The sequence below is a fragment of the Falco punctatus genome (genome assembly GCF_963210335.1).
Source record: "Falco punctatus genome assembly, chromosome: 6".
Lineage (NCBI taxonomy): Eukaryota > Metazoa > Chordata > Aves > Falconiformes > Falconidae > Falco > Falco punctatus.
In genome coordinates this window covers 60,568,965-60,590,663 of record NC_137585.1, presented here as the reverse complement: position 1 = coordinate 60,590,663, position 21,699 = coordinate 60,568,965, and the positions used below count along the sequence as shown (strand labels likewise).

Here is a 21,699-nt window from a genome sequence, read left to right as displayed (position 1 = left end):
GAACAAAAAATGGGTGCACTATTAAATTGATAGATAAAAAGCTGTTAACAGCAGTAAATGATTGGGTAAAAAAGATCGCTTTTTCTCAGGCCATTCAGAGTAACTTCAGTGACATTTTAAAAAGTAGCTAATTAGATTATATCTTGAGTATTAAAAAAATAAAATGAAATACTACTTAGCTGCCAAGCAACTTTTCAAATAACGGCATTATTACCATTTCAGATATGAGCTGAATTCAAGGAGGTACTTGATAGAAGCCAGAAGTAAAACAAGGTTGTGGCTTCCCATGTGAATCGCTAGGCCCTACTCCCTCTCAAAGCATTTCAAAAGCAAATCTGAACCTGTAGCTCTCAAGCTTTCAGATTTGTGCCGCTCCTTCGTAAGAAACAGATTCCTTCAGCTCTTCCAGCACTGTCTCTGGCTGGTGAGCTGGCCAGCAATGACTAAAGCAGGCAGACTGATCAGCTGAGGAAATTTCTAAACTCCTTTTGAACTTTTATTTGTTATTTCACATTCTTATTTAATGCCTATTTATTTCCACTACAGAGACAGCTTACAAAAAAAAAAAAAAAACAAAAAAAAACAAAAAAAACCCCACCACCACCAAAAACCAAACCAAAACAAACAAACAAAAAAAAAACACCAAACACCAACCCCACCCAACCCAATCCTAAAACAACAACAAAAAGCAAAAGAAAGAAAACAGCTTGTTTACTCCATAGATGTGTTGCCAGGAAATCCCATCATTGTAGTGGTGAGTAAAAGTCCTGCACCCTGACTTATGTCTTACTCACCCTAAATATGTATGATCCATGCAGCCTTTCCTGATTAATGCAAGTGGTCAAAAGCTTTACAACACTTGCTAGGAAGTCATCGTTCTGTGCATGACCGCTCTGATTACTAAGCTGTGATGGTTTTACACATGCCCTGTAAATCAAATCCTAACGCACAACAGGAAGTTTTCACTGCCAAATCTTTTGGAGTTTAACACAGCATCAACATGATACAAAGCCAGGTGTTAAAATTGTCAAAGGGAGATATTTTGAAATGGAAAATAGAAGAGAGAGCTCAACATCTATTTTTGTTCTAGCTTTTCAAATTTGCTGCAATTCACTAATTGGAGACTTTCACCTGAATAAAATATTTTGAACTACTGTTGATAGATAACATAGAAGGATGAAATGCTTTTAGGTGTATTAAGAGGGGCAGAGCAGTAAAAGAGGGTTTACAGGAAAATAAACATAACTACAAAGATAAGTCAGACCAAATGTCATGCTGGAAGTAGGTTAGGACAATACTAATATTATACTTGGTTAAATTCTCTCATGTTTTATGCAGAGTTAGTACAGACGTTTAGTGGCTGGCACCTTCTCAGTTTATATATCCAGAAATACTACAATCCAGCCCTAACCACTTTAAAATTATGCTTCCCTTTGATTTGCTTATTTTCAAAGTTCTTTCAACTTGGTTTACACAGAACATACACCAAAAGCCATCAGAAATCTGCACATCTTACACAGGGGAATTATCCTTTTGCATTTACCAGACAAAACACTCTGCATTCCTTTTCTGAATTTTAAATAAGTTACACTATCTTTCAGCCAATGTCCTCTTGCCAGTAAAAACAAAAAAAAGAAAACCAAAAAAACAAAAAAAACCTGGTTTGTGACCTTAAAAACATCACGGCAAGTGAAGATTCACACAAAATATTCCACTAGTAAGTTTGAGAGTAGATAGATGTTTCCTCCTTTTTCAGCTTAATCCCCAAACACTCTTGCTGTCAAAAGGCTATTGTTTAAGGCATGAGCTTCCTCCAAGACCACATCCTGTGAATCAGGTCAAAGTGAAACACAGAGCTGCTTTAAATGAACTACTCTTTGCGTGCCCTGTATGCAAGTGCAAGAAAAACTGTGTAACAAAAAATTAGTGTACTCGAGAAAAAGGGACAGTGGACCTAGACCAAAATGAACACATAGTTAAAAAAAATTAGCAGTTCTCATTTGCAATTGATGCCCTTACTATTCACTAAATACAAGAGTTTCAGCTACAAAGAAGCTGGGCAGTGTGTTCGAAGGCAGAAATTAGGACCAAAACACATAATGTCTCCTTAAAAGAGGCCTGCTTTTATTCCATAACTATTAATGATTACCACATCATATTTAATAAGTTAAAAGCCTATCAATAGCATTGCACACAGGACTTTTGATAACCTATACTGTTCCACAAAAATCAATCTGTGTTGATTGGACACATCAAAACCAAAGAATGTGGCTCCTGGAGTAAAATTCCACCTCCAGCTCAGAGCTGGGCCCACACTGGTGTTAGCCATCATTCAAAAGTGTCCTTATGAAGCAAGCAGGAAAAATAACTCATTATCTGGATGTTTTATTCTTAAATGATCCTTTAGAAAAGGCAAAGGATAGGCTTGTGGTTATGATGTGGAAACTGGGACTCAAGATATATATGACTTGAAATTTCTAGTCCTGCCACAAAGTCCCAGCCTGACTGTGGGAAAATCATCCGTTTCCCCTTTAATCTCTCCTTTCTCTCTACACAGCAGGGCTATTATTTTTCCTTTCTCCTACAGTCCGTGTAACACAGCCATACCTTCTGTCAGGCTGTAACTAAGTTCTGTGTGTGTGCACACTACCTGTCACGATAAGGCATCAACCTAGTAAAATTTTCTAGGATCAAGGTCTGGTTGAAACTCAGAAAAAAATCAACAGAAAGGACATTCTCATATGTTTTTACTTGAGGGAAGAAATGTTTTTCAGCTGAACCAAACCTCATAATCTTAGTGGTACTCCTCACTGCTGGGTGCATTGGGATGCTCCCATATTCTAGGGAGCAGTCTGTACTGCCCCTACAAAATGCAGCCAGCTGAAATATTCACTGCAGTGCTCCTGAAAGGATTTTTCAAGGATCTCAGAGCCCTGAACTGAATACGGTTCATAGGACTTCTGTGTTCTTTGTTACAGAGCAAAGAACTGAGTCCCTGAGAGTCATTCCACTGCCAGACCTCACAGGATCTTGAGTCATGAGGGCACTCCAATACTGATATCCTGTATGCCAGGGAAATGAGTGTTTCCTAGCAAGGAACTAGCTGCCTGGTTTCCAATGACACCCTACCTGTGCTTTCAGGAAACTTAACTGGAACTGCAATACTTCAGTGAAATGCCTCTGGAAACACCAGTACCATACAATGGCATTTTTTCTAAGGTAGCAAAGCTGTCTCCAAAGGGAGTCCTTGTATCTTTATGGCACTGTGGGCCACAGGGCTCAGTTTCTCAGAGCAGCATGGTTTCATTAACACAGACTTGCACTCAGCTGAACCAAGGAACAAGAAAAGAAAAAGAGAAGACCATCAGGATGGCTATCGAGTCCTTTGCATGGGGCAGGATCAGTGCTAGTAATGCTATGAATGGCAGGTGTACATGCATGTGTTTTTTAAAATCTCCAGTGATGGAGGTACTATACCTTCTGCATGCAAAACATTCCTCTGTTTAACTATTGTTACTGCTGGGAAGTTTTACTACAGCCTAACTAAAACCTCCTGAGGAATAATGTAAGACCATTATTTCTATCAAGAGATGTAGACCACTTATCTCCACTTATGATCATGGAGAACAGATTAGCCCAAGGGGCTGCAAGGGTATTATACCAAGCAAATGTTGCTGGGTTGCTTCAGGTTCTGGAGCTCTGCTGATGCATCAACACTCAGACACACTCCCATTTTCAAGGAAAGGAATTTTTTAATGAAAAGTTGTTTGGTCAGGAAAACCCTGAGCAGCTTCCCTAGGCATAGATGCAATGCAAAAAGAGTAAAGAGTAATTGTTCTCCACTGATGCCTAAAACCAGGTCACAACACAGATTAATATGAAATATTTTGAGTTCTACATTCTTATTTTGTGAGAGAAATAAAACGATGGAGTAGAAAGGTAGGCAGAAGTCTTAAGCTCAGGTTGGTAATTGATCCCAATTACAAATTACAAACAAAAAGCATCTTTCAACCTACACTCAATACAATTTGCTCATAAATACAAAAGTTTTGAGTTGCATGTTGTGTTACTATACATTGATCTCAACTATATAAAAAAGTGCTTGGTACAGATGATTAGAAAATAAACATGTAACAGTAAAGTTGACTCCAAGTTCATACAGCATGAGGCTCTTAAATCAGTTGTAGCATAGACATTGGTGCTGGATACATAAAGCAGATTGAAGACACTGTTATCTGTTTGATAAAGAAATAATTCAGAGCACAAGGCAAGAAGCTGAAATTGCTGACAATCTGAACTTCTGCCAACTGTCCTGGCTTCACTGGGGCTATGTGAATTTGAAACACACATAGTCCCAGGTGTCAGCAGTGCAGACTGAAATTTCTGGCAGCTAGTTCAGTGCTATTGAAATGATGCTTGCTTCCCATCACTAGCGGTCACTATGGGGAGAAAACAGGCATCTCTGGCTGCTTCTGCTGCCCTTTTTGTTGCCTTGGCCGTAGTGCTTGGCACAATGAGCAGCCTCCTTTCTTGCCAACCCACAAGGCAGACATCTACAATGCACTAGCACTGAGAAAAGGAAGGGTATGACAAAATGGGAAAAAAACCACATTTATTTATGTTCCCTAGATTTGGTATGTCAAGCAACTTGGTGGAGCTTGGCCCTGAGAGACCGAACAAAAAGATATCCAAAAAAATTGAAAGGTCAAAGAGATGTGGGATTGCAACAGATGCTCTGCTTGGGAGAGATCACACAGAACCAAAGTGAATGATGTGTAAGGGTTAGCTAAGGAAAGATTAAGATATGGAAGTCGTTCATGGCACACATCTGGTTTTTCAATGTGCACAGTACTCCCATTGGCGTGATTAGGAGCCCCACCCAAGTACTGAAAGCAAAAATATTTGTCTTGAGATCTATCTGGACAGAGGAGCCTAGCTGTCCTCCAAGTCTGGTGTCTGGTGATGGACAGAAGTTACTACAACACCAACAAACTGCTATAATTGATGAAGAAAGAATGGGAAGTTTCCATGCTCATTCCAATGTCCTACTGCAAAAGGGCTGACTGAATGACACTGGAAGACCTCAGACCAAGACTGAGATGAAATAGTATGATAGTAAAAGAAATGGACCTCAAAAGTCACTTTAACAGCAGCAGTATGTGTTTTTTCCTAATCACATCAAAGTATTAAACTTTGTTTTGTGACACTGACATTCATTTTGAGTTACTCTAATGATGTTCACCTGATACAACTGCTTCAGACCCCATTCTTTGTTGGCTATGCTCCCCAGGTAAAGCACATCTATTCTTGCCTGTTCTGCCGATTTAGAGATTTCTTCATATTCTAGAGACACATCATATTCTTTGTCATCTTTTCTAGAAGACCTTGCAGCAAACCCATTTCCTAAGTTCCCCTGAGACTTTTCTGTATCCAAGTTAAATTGTTTAATTATGAATTTGGTGGGGCTGGACCCCTCTAAGGGAGATCACAAATTACCATCTATTCATCCTCTAAATTCTAGTATCTCCATACTACAAGAATCTTCATACAAACTCCCAAAACAAGTATCTAGAAAAGTTTTAGGTTTACATATGTGTACAGGATCACTCATGGAGCCTGACTAGCACTTTCCAATAATGAACAGTGATATGAAAAATGTTGCAGTCATGACATGAAGGCTTGATTAGTGGATACAAAGAAAAATAAGTCATATGCAGAAGCCCGTAAAGATGTCTGCCAACAGGAAGGAAGAAGCAGATAAAGCAGACAGCAGCAGACAGATAACATGGACAGAGAGAAACTGAAAACAAGAAAGAGAAAAAAAGAAATAAGATAATATGACAGTAAAGGAATGAATTAACTCAGGAAAGAAGGCTAAAATCTTATCGTCCAAGTCATATAACCAAAACAGTACAATTAATATATCAGATTCAGCTCAGAGAAAATTCAGTTTGCAAGCATAAATGATGGTGCAGAGTTCTTGAAAGAAGGAAGTTTGACGATGGGAGGAAAACCCTGGGAGCATAAAGCAGAGCACTGCGAGGAGCAGCCCCAGGATGCCAGGCCAGAAGACCAGCATGTCTAGCAGGGGTGCTGACTCCTAGCAGCTCCTCAGCTTTGTAACAGAGTTTAGTGGCAGTGCCTTTGCAACTGCACCATCAAATGTGTGAGGGCAGCTGAAATCAATCATGGTGACCTGGAGTAAAATGCTATTGCCATTTTGCTAAGGTCACTATAGTACAGAGTTATCATTGAGTGACCAAAATAAGTTGGTTTTGCAAAGTTCTTTCTTAGTTCCTTAGTTTTAAGCCATTGCTTCATTTACCTTTCTACAGTATCACTTTCACTTCATATTTTTTTCATTTTGTTACTGTTTAATAGCCCATTGTATAACTAGAACAGTATCACAAGCCAGCTTAACATGATCTAATAATTTTGTTTTCATTGATTTAGCAAGCAGTATAAAAGTGGCAGCACAGAAATATATATAATACTGTACCCACAGTCAGAAAAATATTACAAAAGGTATTGGTGTTTTCAGACACAGATTTGCACAAAAACACTCTGTGGTCCAACTGAACAGCAAAACTCCATCTGCTTCAAAGACAGCCAGCATTTCACCTCATGAATCCAGCAGCTGGATTCCTTTCCTGTGTATACATATAGGAATAAACTTTTGTCTATATGATACTCAGGGAAAAAGAATGTGCTCTGAATGCTTGTGTCCAAATATTTTGCATGACTATTCACATCATAAGTGTTCATGCAGTCAGTTTAAACATTAGTGGGTTTAGCAAGAAAGCAGATGGACCTGTATGTGACTTAGGTACCAAAGCACAAATTACAAAAATTTTGAACAAAAGTGTAGTTGAATAAACTACACACAGAATAATTTAAATCATTAGCAACTTACTATTTGCTTAGGCCTAACTATGTTCTATCCAATGAGGAAAAAATTGAAAATAATCACCTCAAAATTTTTCTACTACAGTTTCTATTACAATAGTAATATCTTTTTTATTAAATTTCAAACTGCATCATGTCCACAAAAAAAAAAGGAAATAACCAAGACTACATGGGCAAGTGCAGCAAAATCAGGTGAGATGGAAGAGGCACTCAGGGAAAAAAGAGCTGATGTTTGCAGCTGTATTCCTAACCAGCCTTGGCAAGGCAGTTGTGTGAGAAAGCCAACACACGAGTCAAAAGTCTCAAACAATCAGGTGTGGGGAGACTGAAGGCCATACAGGAAACAGCTGGGTGGCAATGACCTACTGTATTGACAAGTGTAACCCAAACTTATCTTGGAATCCTTAGCACTTATAGATAGCAACAGGATATGTATGTCACAGTGACTACATGTGTCAATCAAAGTGCCTTCCAGACAGGATGAGAGGGCTGGTGACCCACAGCACAGCGTATGTAAAATACCAAATACAGCAATGCTAAAGGCTGCAATCCAGCAGCCAAGGGAAAAAGTTAACCAGATGATTGATTTCTATGTTCCATTGTCTTATGCAGATAGATAGCCATCATTTTTCCCTCAAAACCCAGTGCTGCCTTATATCCAATGATATAACACAAGCATACAATGGCATGTTATATTGGCAGATTTTACTCTCAGTTGGAAACTCAGACTAGGTATTAATTACATTTTGATTGAAAGACCTTTCATCTGATCACTGCTATAATGAAACATTCCCAATGCACAGCACTGTATACCACAGAGTCACATAGGAATACCATGTTTGATTAATATGTTTGCTAACCAAAGAAATCAACCAAAATTCTACTGGAAACAGCAGTCACAAATGGTCGAGTTTTGGGACAACACAATCTGTAATGCAGAACTTGCATCTGCTCAGCAAACCTGAAGAGACATTAACTCTAGCAACTCCCTCAAATTTGTGCTTAGAACTACTGCTTAAATGACCTGGACATACTGCTGAGGCTACAAGGCACTGAGAAACAGGGTGACATGGATCTCCATCACTGATGAAGAAAAAGAACATTCAATATTTTCAGGCTGATACTTGGAAGTTGACTAGTAAGAAAGAGCTAAAGATAATTTCTTCATCATAACCACCCATCTTATAGCCCAAACTACTTTGACAAAATGAATTCATGAAACTTGCTTAAAAGGTAAACAAAAGTGTATCTTTCAGAAAAGCGTGCCTGGAAGAAAATTGGGCAAAGGGCTAGCTTTACTGGGAATGTTGGATTTGTAAGGCAGGAAAACAGAAAAGTTGCAGAAATTACTAACTTCTTGAATGCTCAGCACTTCTGCAAATCCAGGTGGCCAGGGGAGGTTTTCAGACCATCATGTGCACAAACTGGCCTTACTCTTTAAGGGTCATCTTTAAAAGTGCACAGCTGCCTCTATAATGGCTGATAGGATGCTTTTTGGAGGTTGGTTTGTTTTGTGTTTTTTTTTTTTTTTTCTTTAAAAAACAGTCTCTAAGTTTACAAATAATTTCAAGCCCATGAAACATGAAATTGGAAACTGGGATCACCATTTGTATCCATTTAGCTTGTTACTTTACTCACTAGCACTGCAGCAGGGCTCAGGACCAGATGCCTTGCAAGGATATGACTCCCATTAGGTCTCATGCTAATCACTAGTAGTTCCCAAGTGAACTACTAATACTTCCCCACTGAAGGCAAGATGCTTCATATCTTTCTCCACACTTACTTAATGAAGAAACGTGTTTCAGTAGACAATGTAACTGTATTATTTTTTTTTGAAAATAGTACTTGCAAATCTAATTTACTTTTCACGCAATATCCACTAAAGAACAACATTAAAGAGGAAACATAAAGAATATTTTATATTAAAAATAAGCAAGCAAGGAGGAATTGCATTGTGTTGCAAAGTTATATTATTATCTTCATGTCACACTCATGTCATAGAAAAAGGCTGTTTATCATTTCTGGTAATCAAAAGATAACCAGTCTGCTCCTTCTTTATATTTCTGTATAGCATGTCTGAGACCACCAATGCATCATCTTTGTAAGGCAGGGAGAGGTGATACAGAAAACGTGACATAAAAAACTCCAAGGGAAAAAAGTAAGTGACATGACCAAAATCTCATGGGGAAATATGTGGCAGGGATTAAAGAGGAAACCAAATGTTCAAAATCCCAACCCTATGCTTTAACCACAAAACCAACTTTCTTCACTAATACTGAATTAACCCAGTAACTAAAAACAAAGGAAAACCAAGTACATATATTATGTGTATCTTGCCACTTTAACAACTCTGATGACACTCAAGTGTCCTCAAACTAAATAGGAAACAACTACAAATATATGTTTAACCCCAGTGTGGTAATCGGTTCCACAAACCAAAAGCAGTAGAAAAGCAAGGGAAAGCAACCTCACATAACACTGCTTGCTGAAGCTGTTAAACCACACATGCAGCCATAACATAGTGATTGAAAGATCTACAGGAATATATACTACTGGCAAGAAGGGACTTAATACTTATGTTCAAAGCATGGAAAATGTTTTCGACTACAGCAGAAAGACTAGTAGAAAATCCAGCAGAAGGTTTTAAATTGTTAATTAAGACTCAAAAAGAACTCCTGTAGAAAAAAAAAAAACAACAAACCCTAAGGAGTCTAAAAAACACTGTAGCATCCTACTTCAGACAAATCTTTTTTAAAGAAATCACAGTGAACCAGAGTTAGATAGGGACTAGGAAGAAGCTATTTTGTAGAAGAGAAACACACAGGTACTTTTTCACTGGGAAGCTGTTCTGGTTCAGCAGATCTGCAGCAAGAGTAGCCAGATCATTTGAAAAGTGAAAAGAAAATTAACTACTTGTTTTTATTTTAAAGGACCCTCACTGTGAGAATAGGTGTGGGTGTGAGAGCTCTTTTTCAACTTCATAAAATAACATGAAGCAGACAAGATTTTTTATTTTTTTTTTTTAAGTACTGTCATGTCATTGCTCTGCTTACTGGGTGCCAGAATGATTTTTCTCTACTTATGATTCTTCTGAGACTTATGAAAATGCATCTGTGAAGCATTTAATACTAACATTTAAAAACAGAATATTTATTCAGACAGCAACACTGAGCAAAACAAATTTCCAGGGCTGCTATGCAGGTTCCCTGATGACAGAAAAAAGTCTATTTATCCAGTTACCCTGGAGTTCTGCATGCAGTAGGTTTGTATCAATTTTTTGTCTGAGCAAACCAACATTTTCTGAGAATTGAGATCCACAGGTAAAGTTTACAACTAACCTTGCTGTCTTCGATCTCCTGGGTTTTTCCTTGAAGCACTCTCCTCTCTCCAAAATCGCAGGTTGACTTTAATGTAAGCTGACATGAAAGCATCGAGCTCTCTGCCCCAGTAAGCTCCAAAGACTTTGCTGAGTACTGCTGCGAGCTGGCGGGACCGAGGTTGGGTATCGGGAGGGCAGTGTGAACAGGCTTTGACCCTACAGCTGGCTGTCTTAGCTTGGAGGCAACCCCAAGTACAGGCATGGCTTCTATAAAAGTATCTTCTTTCTGCCAAAGAAAATGCTCCTGACCTCAGTCTGGTAGACTCCAGCTTCAGCAATTCCAGAACAAATACTTTAAACAAAAGTAGCAGTCATCTTCTCAAAAATGTCTTAAAACAATAATATTACGAGTTTCATAAGGAAGCAAAACTTTTCCTTCATCTCTTCCCTTCTCCCTCGCAGCCACTCACACGCGCTGCTCAGTGGCTCTGTAAAGAGTAAACACTCCTTTGGGGCGTGAACTTTTCTTGAAGGTAACTACCACAGAGCTGCCTGTCTGAGATTAAAGTACTCATAAATTTACTTTCTCTTCTTCCTACAGCATTCCAAGTCTGTGCATTAAGTGAATGAAGGACGGGAGAAAAGGAGGGAGAGAAGAGATGAAACCTCCCCGTACTCCAACTGTCAAAACAGCTCTGAGACCACAACACTGTAAGCAGAGACCTCTTCCTGACTACATAAATAACCAGCCCACATCTTAAAAAAAAAAACACAAACCTCTTTTTTTTTTCTGATTAAAAAAAAAAAAAAAGACCTGAGTAGTGGCCAAAGCAAACAGCTGTTGGAAGAGTTTATATCCCGGAAATAATCTCAGCAATGAAGCTGTTTGTCTGATTCCTGGCTATTTTTCACTGCTGACAACCATGAGCTACGGTGTTTCATTCCCCGTTCCTCCCGTGAAATCAGGTTAAAAAATCATGCAAGAGCGTGGCTAGGAACAGACGCTGAATCACAGTGTGGGTAATGTCTGTGCTATGAAAAATCCATACAAAAACACAGAGCAGGATATAGGAAAATCAGGAGCATTGTTAGAAGATTTAGTCAATACAGCTTTTCAGAGTTTGTGGTGGTGTTTTTTTTTTCTTTCTTTCTTGGTGGTGGTGCTAACGTCATCTATTTAATGTTAACACTTCCCTTTCTAAAAACATTTAAAGCTCCATGAAGTCCATGTCCAACGCATCATTTCTGCTTGTTGTTCATAGAAATATTCATGCTGGCAACCTCAAGTGCTTGTACATGGAAATACAGGACAGATAGGCAAGCAGAGCAGGCTACAGAATGAGTCACAATGGACAGACCAATTTGCTGAGCAGCATAAACGCTTACTTAAAAGGAGAACTGTAAATTCCTTTGAGAGTCTATAGCAGGGGAACTCATTTTAAACTGTGATATAAGGAAACAAACGTGCAGAAATGCCACACCATTAAACTCTTATGAGATTTTATCACCTAACATTACAAACAATAATATTCCACATTTGGTTTTATCGTTATCTCTTCCAAAATAATACATAGAGAGATAGGATTACCTAGATCCTATTCTGCCACTAATATCCTACATGGTATTAACTATCCCTTCCTTGAATAGTATGTGCTATTAACACTACAGATGTAAGCCCAAGAGAAAATAAGAGCCTCATGGACTTTTATTTCTCAAGTTAAGCATGGCAAGAGTTAGAAAAAACACAAAAAAAGAAAACAGAGTAAATGAGAAGCAGAATAAAAGGATACTCTTACATCACCCTTTGAAATTATTTTGCGGAATAAAACTGTAATACACAGTATTATCCTTAACATAGATCACACTGACACAGTAGTTAAAAATTCAACTCTCTCTATTGACTTATAAACTATTCCATTCTTATTTGTAGGGTAAATCTGACCTGGTTTAGGAATCTTCTGAATTTTGAAGTGTGTGTATGGAGGATTAGCAAACCTGTTTCAGCATCCTTTGCTTATCTTACCTTTGCTTTTGCCATCATTAACAGTAGCTGCAATGGACTCTATGTAAGATTGCACAGAAGTATCTGCGCTGCATTTCAGACAAGTTTGGCCCACAGCACCCACCACTCTGTTCCAACAAGTGGGATATTCTTGTTCAGTGTGACATTAAAGGTCTTGTGCAGAGCAAAGGGGAAGAAAGCTCCTTGTGCGGTCCGCATTTGTTCTCCAGCACCATAAAGCACTGTGGCTGTGTAAAGAATTTAGGTTTCTTAGACACAACTGTTAATAGTTAAAGCTTTAGAAAGTGCACATATGCAAAGGCTGAAGCGGACCACAGGAAAAGAGGGATTTATCTCTTGCAGTGTTTGAGAAGATGAAAAATCCTCATGAGGACTGTTAACCAATGATCAAGACAAAGAATAAACTAGAGTCATGAAACAGATACTTTCTTAAAAAGAACTTTGCCAAAAAGATGTAATTGAATCTTATTACTACTCAGGGTTATAATTTTACGAAGTAATGCATTATGGTAATCTTGCTGTTCTTCTTTTGAATATGAATGATGAGGTCATGATACCCACAGTCTCTTTTGCAACCCATTTTCCCAGCACAGAAACCTTAAAAGTAATAAGTAAGCAAGCTTACTGGGAGAGAGTCATCTGTAATACATAACCAACAGGGTTTAGAAATGTGTGTTGTGATGTGAAGCTGGTGTTACTCTTTCAAAATTATTATTACCCTTTCAAAATAGTTGTTAATTATATTACGACTTTCAAGCTAGTATAAGGTCAGGGTCATCAACTTCAGAATTTAGACAGAGTTTTTACAATGATAAAACCCAGAAGTGCTTCCGGTCTACCGAAGATACAAAGAAGAATCTACAAGAGTATTTGCAGTATTTGCATTGAGAAAGATGATGGTGGAAAGCAATAATAATGCTCCATAGGTAAGAATGTGGTCACAAGCCTGGTTGCAAGTCTTGTCTTCCTGTTTTTGTTTTCCCTAACTCTAAGTAAAAGATAAATAAACACATTTCTGCTACCCATAGAAATCACTTAGCTACATGTTTCACTTGAAAAGTTTTTGTGTACCTCATGATAAATATGGGGTTTATGAAGGATATCAGGGGAAAAGAATATTTAAGACCTAGGCTTCAGTAGTGTTTTCCATGCAAACAGGAAAGCACAGGATAAAGCATCTGTGGACAACATGCACAAACTGCACAAAGAGGCACCAGACACAGGTGCTAGTGGTGGAGCTGACAGGCAGGGGATGGCACTGCTGGCAGAAGGTGTCTGGGCCCACAAGGATTCTGTGAAAGGAGGGACAGAGTATAACTGTGAGGAAAGGACAAAGCTGGAAACTGCAAAGAAGGGCGCCTTGTAGGCAGCGTGCTGGTAATGTGAGTTTGGTGGGATTGTCCTCAGCAGCTCTGGGGTGGGGAGCTAATTGACCATGAAGCAGGGCTGCCAGGGAGAATCCAAAGAAGGAATGAGGATGATTTACAGAAGCGTGAATAGCAATCAAATAGAAAGAAGGCATATCTGTGAGAAACCAGGGGTGGGGAAGTTGCAAGCAGTGGCTATAACCTGAGGTTAAATTAAATCAAAGCAACATCAGACAGCCTGGCTTAAGGGACAAAAGTATTGTTGGCAGGATAGAGAAAGTAGTGGATAAAAAAATATGGCTGACAAACAAGGGACACGTATCTTCACTTGGTTACGTGAAGCTGATAGACACATATCTAGAAAGGGACTGAAAAGAAACAGGTCAGGCTAAACATGGTACAGAGAGAGGACCAGTAAGTTTCTAATTTACCTGCTTGGACATTTATCAGCTTAGACATCCTCAAGCCAGGCACGTAGGGGACATCATCTGGATTCAGGATGCAGGAGGATTAACACAGATCACGACTGAAGCCCTGACACAAGGGAAATGATGAAGTTGTGCAGGAAAGGAGAGAGTTATGAGGAAGCTAGAAGACAACCGAGCTGTGGAAAAAAACAGAGGGCAACATTTCCAGTGGGGTGTTAGATAAGGAGATAAAACTGGAAAAAGGAGAGATCAAAAAATAGGGAAACAGAGCAACGGTCAAAACACAATCCTTAGTAGTCTTGTCAACAGTAGTGGCAATTCCAGTGAAATGTTGAAGGCAGGACCGTTTCTTTAGCTAATTACAATTAAAAATGATGACAATCTGACTATAAAGTATGACTTCGAAAGCATCAAGCAATCAATGTTTTTACAGAAATTATGAGTTAGATGAATAATCTTTAACTCATAGGTGGTATGTATGCATTGTATAATAAACCCCACATCCCAGAAAAAGCTGTAATATTTATTTCATATAACACGAGCAAACACATCTAAAATCCAAAAGATGGTATATGTCAGTAGTAATATTAAGGTGAATTTTTGTTCTTAAGACTTAACAGGAATAACTAACTATTCACAGCACAACACCCTAGCATAAATTTCCTTTCCTTCATCGCATCTGATACCAGATCAAGCTCCTTGAAGGCTGCTCCCCTTCTGCACCCCCAGCCCCGAGACAAACTGCTTGTATGAACCGAGCAGACAGCTGGCAGTGTCTCCCAGACCACAGGAAATATCAAGAGAGGGGACACCTGCCTCAAAAGTGGAGCCAAGAGATTTGTTTGCTCCTTCTGGTCTATGATCTTCGACAAGGAAGCTGTTGCATGTGTCCAGGGTCAAACAGGAAATGTCAGGGGTCCAGAGACTGCAGCGGTCTGTTCTGAGCTGCTTCCCTACTTCACCCCACTGGTGTAACAGCTGTGCCTATAGCTTATGTGAGTGGGGCCAACTTCTGAATGAGCTTCAATGTGCTGATACAATCACACAATTTGAGGGTTGAGCAGATTTTTTTTCCCCCAGAAAGAACTCTTGAAAAAGCAACCACCATTACTAAAATACTGAATGTACCTGAAATGGATTTTATGTTTTATTTAATAAACCCAGGTAAGGCACGTTTAAACTTTTATAATACAAGTAAGAAGCTCTTCTCATGTCTGTTTGGTGTAACAAAATAAATTCAATCTATCAGATAATGATGAGACAAACTGTTCAGCTCTGACTCATGTTCACAGCATAGTTCTACTGACATTATCTTTGTTATTACAAAAGTCAGGTGAATCCATTAGTCTCAAGGTAAGACATGTAACAAGTATTTCATCCTATCTGCAACTATGTAATGCTACTAAGTAAGCTGCTATTGTTTTTCTTAACAGTTTGGAATTTGCAAACATATATAATCCAAAGCCCAGTTACAGTCTCAGAAAAAGGTGCATCCGGCTTCCTAAAGGAAATCCTTCTGTTTTGGCTGAATGTTTGGGGAAGTTTTTCAAAGAGGACAACTTTTAAATAAGGATATCGTTTTATCCTCTGAACAATTTGGCCCTTCGAAGCTCAGCCAGGAGTTTATGGGTTTGAATGCATTAACTCTTAGAAATGACCCGATCTTTTATAATTTTTATTCATGCTGTACATTTGCAGCATTTTCCATCTGATGGTTTCAAACCTTTATGCACAGTTTAGTACCATACCTCTTTGTGAAGCGTGCAAGATGTATTAAAACATAGTCAAGCAGAACCATGAGGCTAAATGATCTTCCAAAGTCTATATAGGGCCTCAGTATTCTGTTTCTCAAGTAGGGATTTTTCGGGTTGAAACATCTGTGTGGGTTAAAAATTATCATTATTTCTGTTTGTTACACACTGTATTTAATCATGAAGTATTTGGCTTAAAGGAATCAAGCTTAAATACTATAGGATTGGGAAATGTAAACACAAATTTTTTAGGGATAAGAAAGGACTAATAGCAACTGAACACACTATGTAAGTATTTACATACTGACCTACTGACTAGACTATCCAGCCAGCTGGTAAAGCTTAATGAAAGCATCAGCTTTCCTCTTTGGGAGGTGGAAAAGGAAAAGGAAAAAAAAACAACCCCAAACCTGGATAATCCATTTGTTCCTTTCTAAGTAAATGAAACAAACAACAAATGCTGAAGACTCTTAAAGCTCCTGTTAACAAAGAAAAAAACACAGTTATTTCAATCTTCATAAACTGGTCTGAAAGATTATACTCATCCTAAGAATCGAATTGCCAGCTTTTCTTTCCTTTCTTCCTTGTTTCCTCGGTTTCTCATTTACAAACCCTCTCCAGGGTGCAGTGTGCCATAGCAGGCACACTGGCTTCTCCAGCATTCTTCCGGGCACTGGCATGTACCTTGTCCCTCTTGCATTTCTGCTCTCTTCCCCATCTGGCTTTCTGTCTCTCAAAGGATATCTGGCTTTGGATCACCTTTGGTGGGCTATGGTGAATTACTGATTTCAACTCCTGATTGCCCTATATCTCTCTGTCTTAGAATACATTACAGGTATATGACTTCAGTGCTGCATTGCCAAAGGAGCATTTCCCTCACTTCTCAGGGCATTTAAGAGTGTTCCAGCTCTCTCTGGTTGCTGGAGAAATGTCTAAGGTAGACACCACAAACAGACATTTCTACAATGTATGATTAAGTTCTTAAGTGATAAAATTACTTTCAGTGGAAGTGTTAAGGAACAGAATTCCTGGCCTGATTTTATTAATGTTATTAATGGAAGCAGCTTTGCTCCATTTGAAATTTTGACCAAGGTTTAAATTATCTTTTATTCCCCCCAAAAAATGGTCCTCATAAATTCTCTCCAGCCACTACTGCTCTCAACACAGATCCCTCTAGAACAAAGTTCTCCCAATACACATACACCCTAATACAATGTTTTATGATGCTAAGGAGACTTTTATAAGTTCTAATTAGACGAGAAAGAGCTTGGGGGTTTTTTTGGGGGGTGGGGAGTTGGGGGTGGTGGTGGGGGGTTAATCAAAGCTGTTCTGACTCTTGATACTAAGTGTGAACTGTTCAGAAATTTAATACAAAATTTCTTCAGAGTAAACTTACCATGAAATTTTCTAACTGTAAAAAGTAACCAATTAAGATAAAAAAACTGAGACTAAACAAGAATCTACTAATTAACTGCCATCAGGTAGCTGGCAGAGTGGCAAACCTATGCTTTTATTTGCTGGTAAGGGAACAGTTCTTCTTATGAGCACTGTGGATCTGATAGAGGGTTTCAAAATCCTAGCTATGCTGCCATTCACTTGAGGATTGTAGAGAAAAGCCGCTCCATAAGGTTCCCATTGGTCTAATAAAAAAAAAAATCAACTTAAAAAAAAAAAAAAAAAAACACTTGGAAACATCTGCTGCAGTCATGAGCAGACTTTTGGCCAAGTGCGGCAATAACAGTGAGAGACTTTGAAGTCAATCAGCTTTGCTATCACCAGCAGATACCCCTGCAGTCAATGGAAATTACTGCACAGAGAGTTTGGGAGATATGAAGAAAACTTGCTCTGCCAAAAGTGTATATAGACAGCAGTGAAGAAAAACACTATTTTTTTAATAATCATGAAAATGGCTAGGAGTAAAAGGTTAGCAATAGGTGTTTAAAAAAAAAAAAAAGAAATAAGATTACATTAATACTTAAAGAATACTTCATGAAAACAAACATGGGTAGATTTTCAGCAACTAGCTTTGATATTTGACCTTAAACAAGTGTGAGCTGCACTGCAGCTGGAAGAACACTTCTGACTCACAATCTACTGTCTGCTTCCTTCTTGCTTTGAGGCTGTAGTCATTTAATGCTAGCTTGCATCACCCACAATTTATAATACCTACTGTGCTAGCTATACCACCTCTACCCATCTGCTTCTCTGTACCTTGATCTAAATCACAACTATTGTGTAATATTGTCTATTATTCCTCACTGCTTATCAGTATAGGTGAATGATCCAAGCCATGTTTTTGGTTTCCTGGTGGTCTTTGCAGATGCCATTGTAAATAATTTTGTTATCAAGCCAGCCTTCCTACAATACTCACATTATTTAATTTTCTTTAACCATATAAATATCTCATATTTATCCTACATTTGGTGTGGTTTGCACTAATTCAGGAGATACTAACAGACATTTAAAAGACAAGATTTCCTAAGGCAAACTTAACATCTCCGCGTAAAATAGGGACCAACATTGTAGTTCTTGGGGAAAACTTACAAGACCACAATTGTACCACTTTTACTGCCACAATTCCCATTGGAAAAGTGGGCATTTACTTTACTCTGATGCTGGGTGGGTGTACCAGGTGGAACATTAGGCCCCATGGCAGTGTTAGGTTTATAGCTGGATTCAATGATCTTAAGGGTCTTTTCCAACCTAAATGATTCAATGATTCTATATGACCCATTTCCATACACTTTCCTTGCACATCTTCTACTGCCAATGGCCAGAAGCAGGATACTGAGTGATGGATCCCTGCTCTGACCAGTATTGCCATAGTGGATCTCAAAGTTCTTAGGTGAAGACAGATATTGTAAAGTACCTTGAAGTCACACTAGGATTTTTTTGCTTTGATAAGCAGACATGCTCTTTCTGCCCATGTCTTTGTGCTATATGCCTGTTCTGATTGAGGAGTTATGATGACACTATACAGCATCCACATTTTTAGCAGTGTTTCCTCACCATGGCTTATCACCACACTCACTGTGGTTTCCTGCCCTTGTCTAGTGCTTGGCCAGCTTGGATCTCTGGCAGATATGGTCACCCATCTTTACCTGCAAAATATTAAGCAGGCAGGCCTGGTGTGTCAATAAATTAAAAACCTTGACCACGTATGATTTAGCTGTAAGTGGGTACTCTGCTCTTTCAGAAAAAAATCAGCCTAATGCACGTACTACAAATCTCCACCATCTGCCTCTATCTCCTGTTGGCCATATGCGAACATTGCCTACAGTTAGCCTTGAAAGCTTGTGCCTTGCTCCATTCTGCTGTGATCAGAGCATGCTCCAGGCCAGCTGCTGAAATGGTTTCTGTATGTCACTAAACAAAACCTTACAGTTTTTTGATCAATAGGTGTCAAGGATGAACTTCTGTTTGTCATTACCAAACACCTTCCATCTATACTACACCGTATCTATACCTTGTGCCATCTTAACAGAAATCTAATAGTACATTAAACCAGCAGCTTTTCAGGTCAACAAAATATATTTTCTCACTGCCACTCTGCCTGTAGATGCATGATTTTATCTTTTGTGTCTATATTTATGTATATATGAGTACACATTTAACATGTCTGACAGTCATTAATGCCCTTTGAGCAATTCACCTGGGTTGTTTTATCTTTCACCAAAAACCCCAACCCACTCAATAGCACACATATGTCAAAAATAACTTCAAATCCTGCAGATGTTAGATGCTTCCTTCCTGCTTCTCAGCATACTGGGAAGAAATATTACCTTACAGATGTGGCATGTTAAAAAAAAAAAAAAAAAAAAAAAAAAAAAAAAAGAGAGAGAGGCTATGGTTATTTATTATATCGGACTTACCTTCAAGTGCAAGAAAAGTGCTAGATGGGAGACAAATGATAAAACTCCTCTCCCAGCTTTTATCCATCAGTGGGGCTTTTAGAACTGACATATGTAACAGGCATATGGCACCCATAAAAGCAACAGCAGCATTCACAAATTAAAAAATAAAATAGAAAGCCAAAATAATTTTGTTCCACCTACCATAACCCTAGGATGAGCTATGAAGAAAACATAGTTTTATCAAAACCAGAAGGGAGACTAAACTGGTTACTTAGCTGGAGCATCTAGCTAAATAGATGCTGTTAGCTAAAAATCAGCAAATGCTAAATTAACAGTCACTAATGAAAATGTCAGCAGTGGCACACACACCTTCAGTGGTGACAGAGACCATTATCTACAGAAAATGTCTTGATTACAAATTCATGTAGCGCCACAGCCAACAGCTCAGTAATTTTCTTGATAGACCCAGGAAGATTTCAGCTGGTAGAAAACTGCATAATTCCAGCTGCTTCTGTCAGCCAATTCTGAGACTTAATATAGCTTCTCTTTCTACATTCAGAAAAGGTATTAGCTTATATATATTATTTCTTTTTATTCCTTTATTGTTTACTTTACTCTCTCTGAAAGTCTTTTATTTTTCATTCCATTCCCTTCCCTGCACCCAGTGAGAGAATCTTCTCCAGAATAAGAACAAGATGTGCAGGCAGTATTTTTATTTTCTTTTCAGAAACTATTATAGCATAGCACAGCATCACAATTTCTGCAGTACAAACTACCTGAGCAACAATGGGATCTGCAGCTAGCAGAGTATTCAAAAATCCACTCTGTCAACCTGTCAAAAGAGTCTTTTTTTTTTCCCCCCGTGAAACTACTTTAATTTAGAAATTTTCCCAATATTCCACAATATGGGATTTATTTTGGTTTTAACTGTCTTTTCCCTCTCACTGTTCTCCTGTGGCTCCTGAGCCCTCTCACTGCCTTTTGCAAATCTCTACACCTTACTCCCTCAAACTATAATTAGCAACCTTTGCTTATATTGCCCTGCTTCCTTTTGGCCTTCTATGGAGCTTCTTGACTCTACCAGATCTGAGCGCTTTCATTCTGCATAACATGATAAAGCTGAAGCAGTCCAATACCAAATACCATGAGATACTACTGCAAGATGGCAAGAAATAGGATTCTATGTTTGCTTCAGTATATTGGGGAGAGTGAAAAAGGGTGAGACAAAACATGTGCAGTCTGCTATCTGACCTGGAAAAGGTTTCTTTCTGTGATTAGAGTTTGAGTTCCAGGCTAGTTAAATTCTGGCCAAATTGATTTTCCCACCCTCACAGAATTGAACTCTGTTCCTCGTTATATGGGTGTAAATCTGCAGCAAAAACTTTGAACTTCCAATGAGTAATTCTAGATTTATGCCAGAGTAATTGAGAGCAGAATGTAGCCTCTTGGTTGCTCATAAATATTACACTGTTTAAAATTTCTATCCTCCAACACACTTGTGAACTTTCCAGTTCTTTACCCTAACCCTCTTTTTTCCTTCAGGCTATTCTACAAGTTGACACAATAAATATTTGGAATTTTCGACACAAATCATATTTGGAAATACTTTACTTCCAAATCAAGGGAAAATGTAACTACCGAGAATGTATATATCAAGCAAACCCTTTTTTCCAGAGAAAAACTTCAATAATACCAAAGAAGCATTTTGGAGTGCTGACACAGGTAGCATGCATGACTGTCCAGCTTTTTCAAGTCTACTGAAGAGTTATTATTTTATTAATTTCTAGACCACTGTAAGTTCAATTAACAGGCAGCTGAAAAAAAAATAAATCTCTAAATCTTATTTCTAAAATTGTTACACAACTAGTTTCTATTCATTCAACTCATTACAAATAAAACTCATTTCAATAAAGCATACTTTCTACACTTTGGGTAAACTTTATCCCTGGTATAAGTTTAATTAATTCCAGTGAGTTTTCTTCCAGCAGGAAAGAATTTATTGTTTATATTATATGCCAACAATTTGTTTAGATTTAACAAAATATGGATAC

General features: G+C 38.4%; 1 protein-coding gene across 10 annotated transcripts in view; it reads right to left on the bottom strand.

Annotated features, from left to right (window-relative positions):
• The window catches only part of NAV3 (neuron navigator 3), a 494,512-nt gene that overhangs the window by 342,424 nt on the left and 130,389 nt on the right, over window positions 1-21,699 (bottom strand). For 3 of the 10 annotated variants that reach the window (XM_080392479.1, XM_080392481.1, XM_080392482.1), the window contains exon 1: window positions 10,245-17,056. The exons of 2 other annotated variants lie outside the window; for them this stretch is intronic. In XM_080392479.1, coding sequence (XP_080248605.1) covers window positions 10,245-10,487 — 243 coding nt within the window. In that variant the 5' untranslated portion in view covers window positions 10,488-17,056. Of the gene's footprint in view, window positions 1-10,244; window positions 17,057-21,699 lie in introns of those variants that run through there. 5 more of the 10 variants (XR_013928956.1, XM_080392483.1, XM_080392486.1 and 2 more) reach the window with 3 other exon arrangements.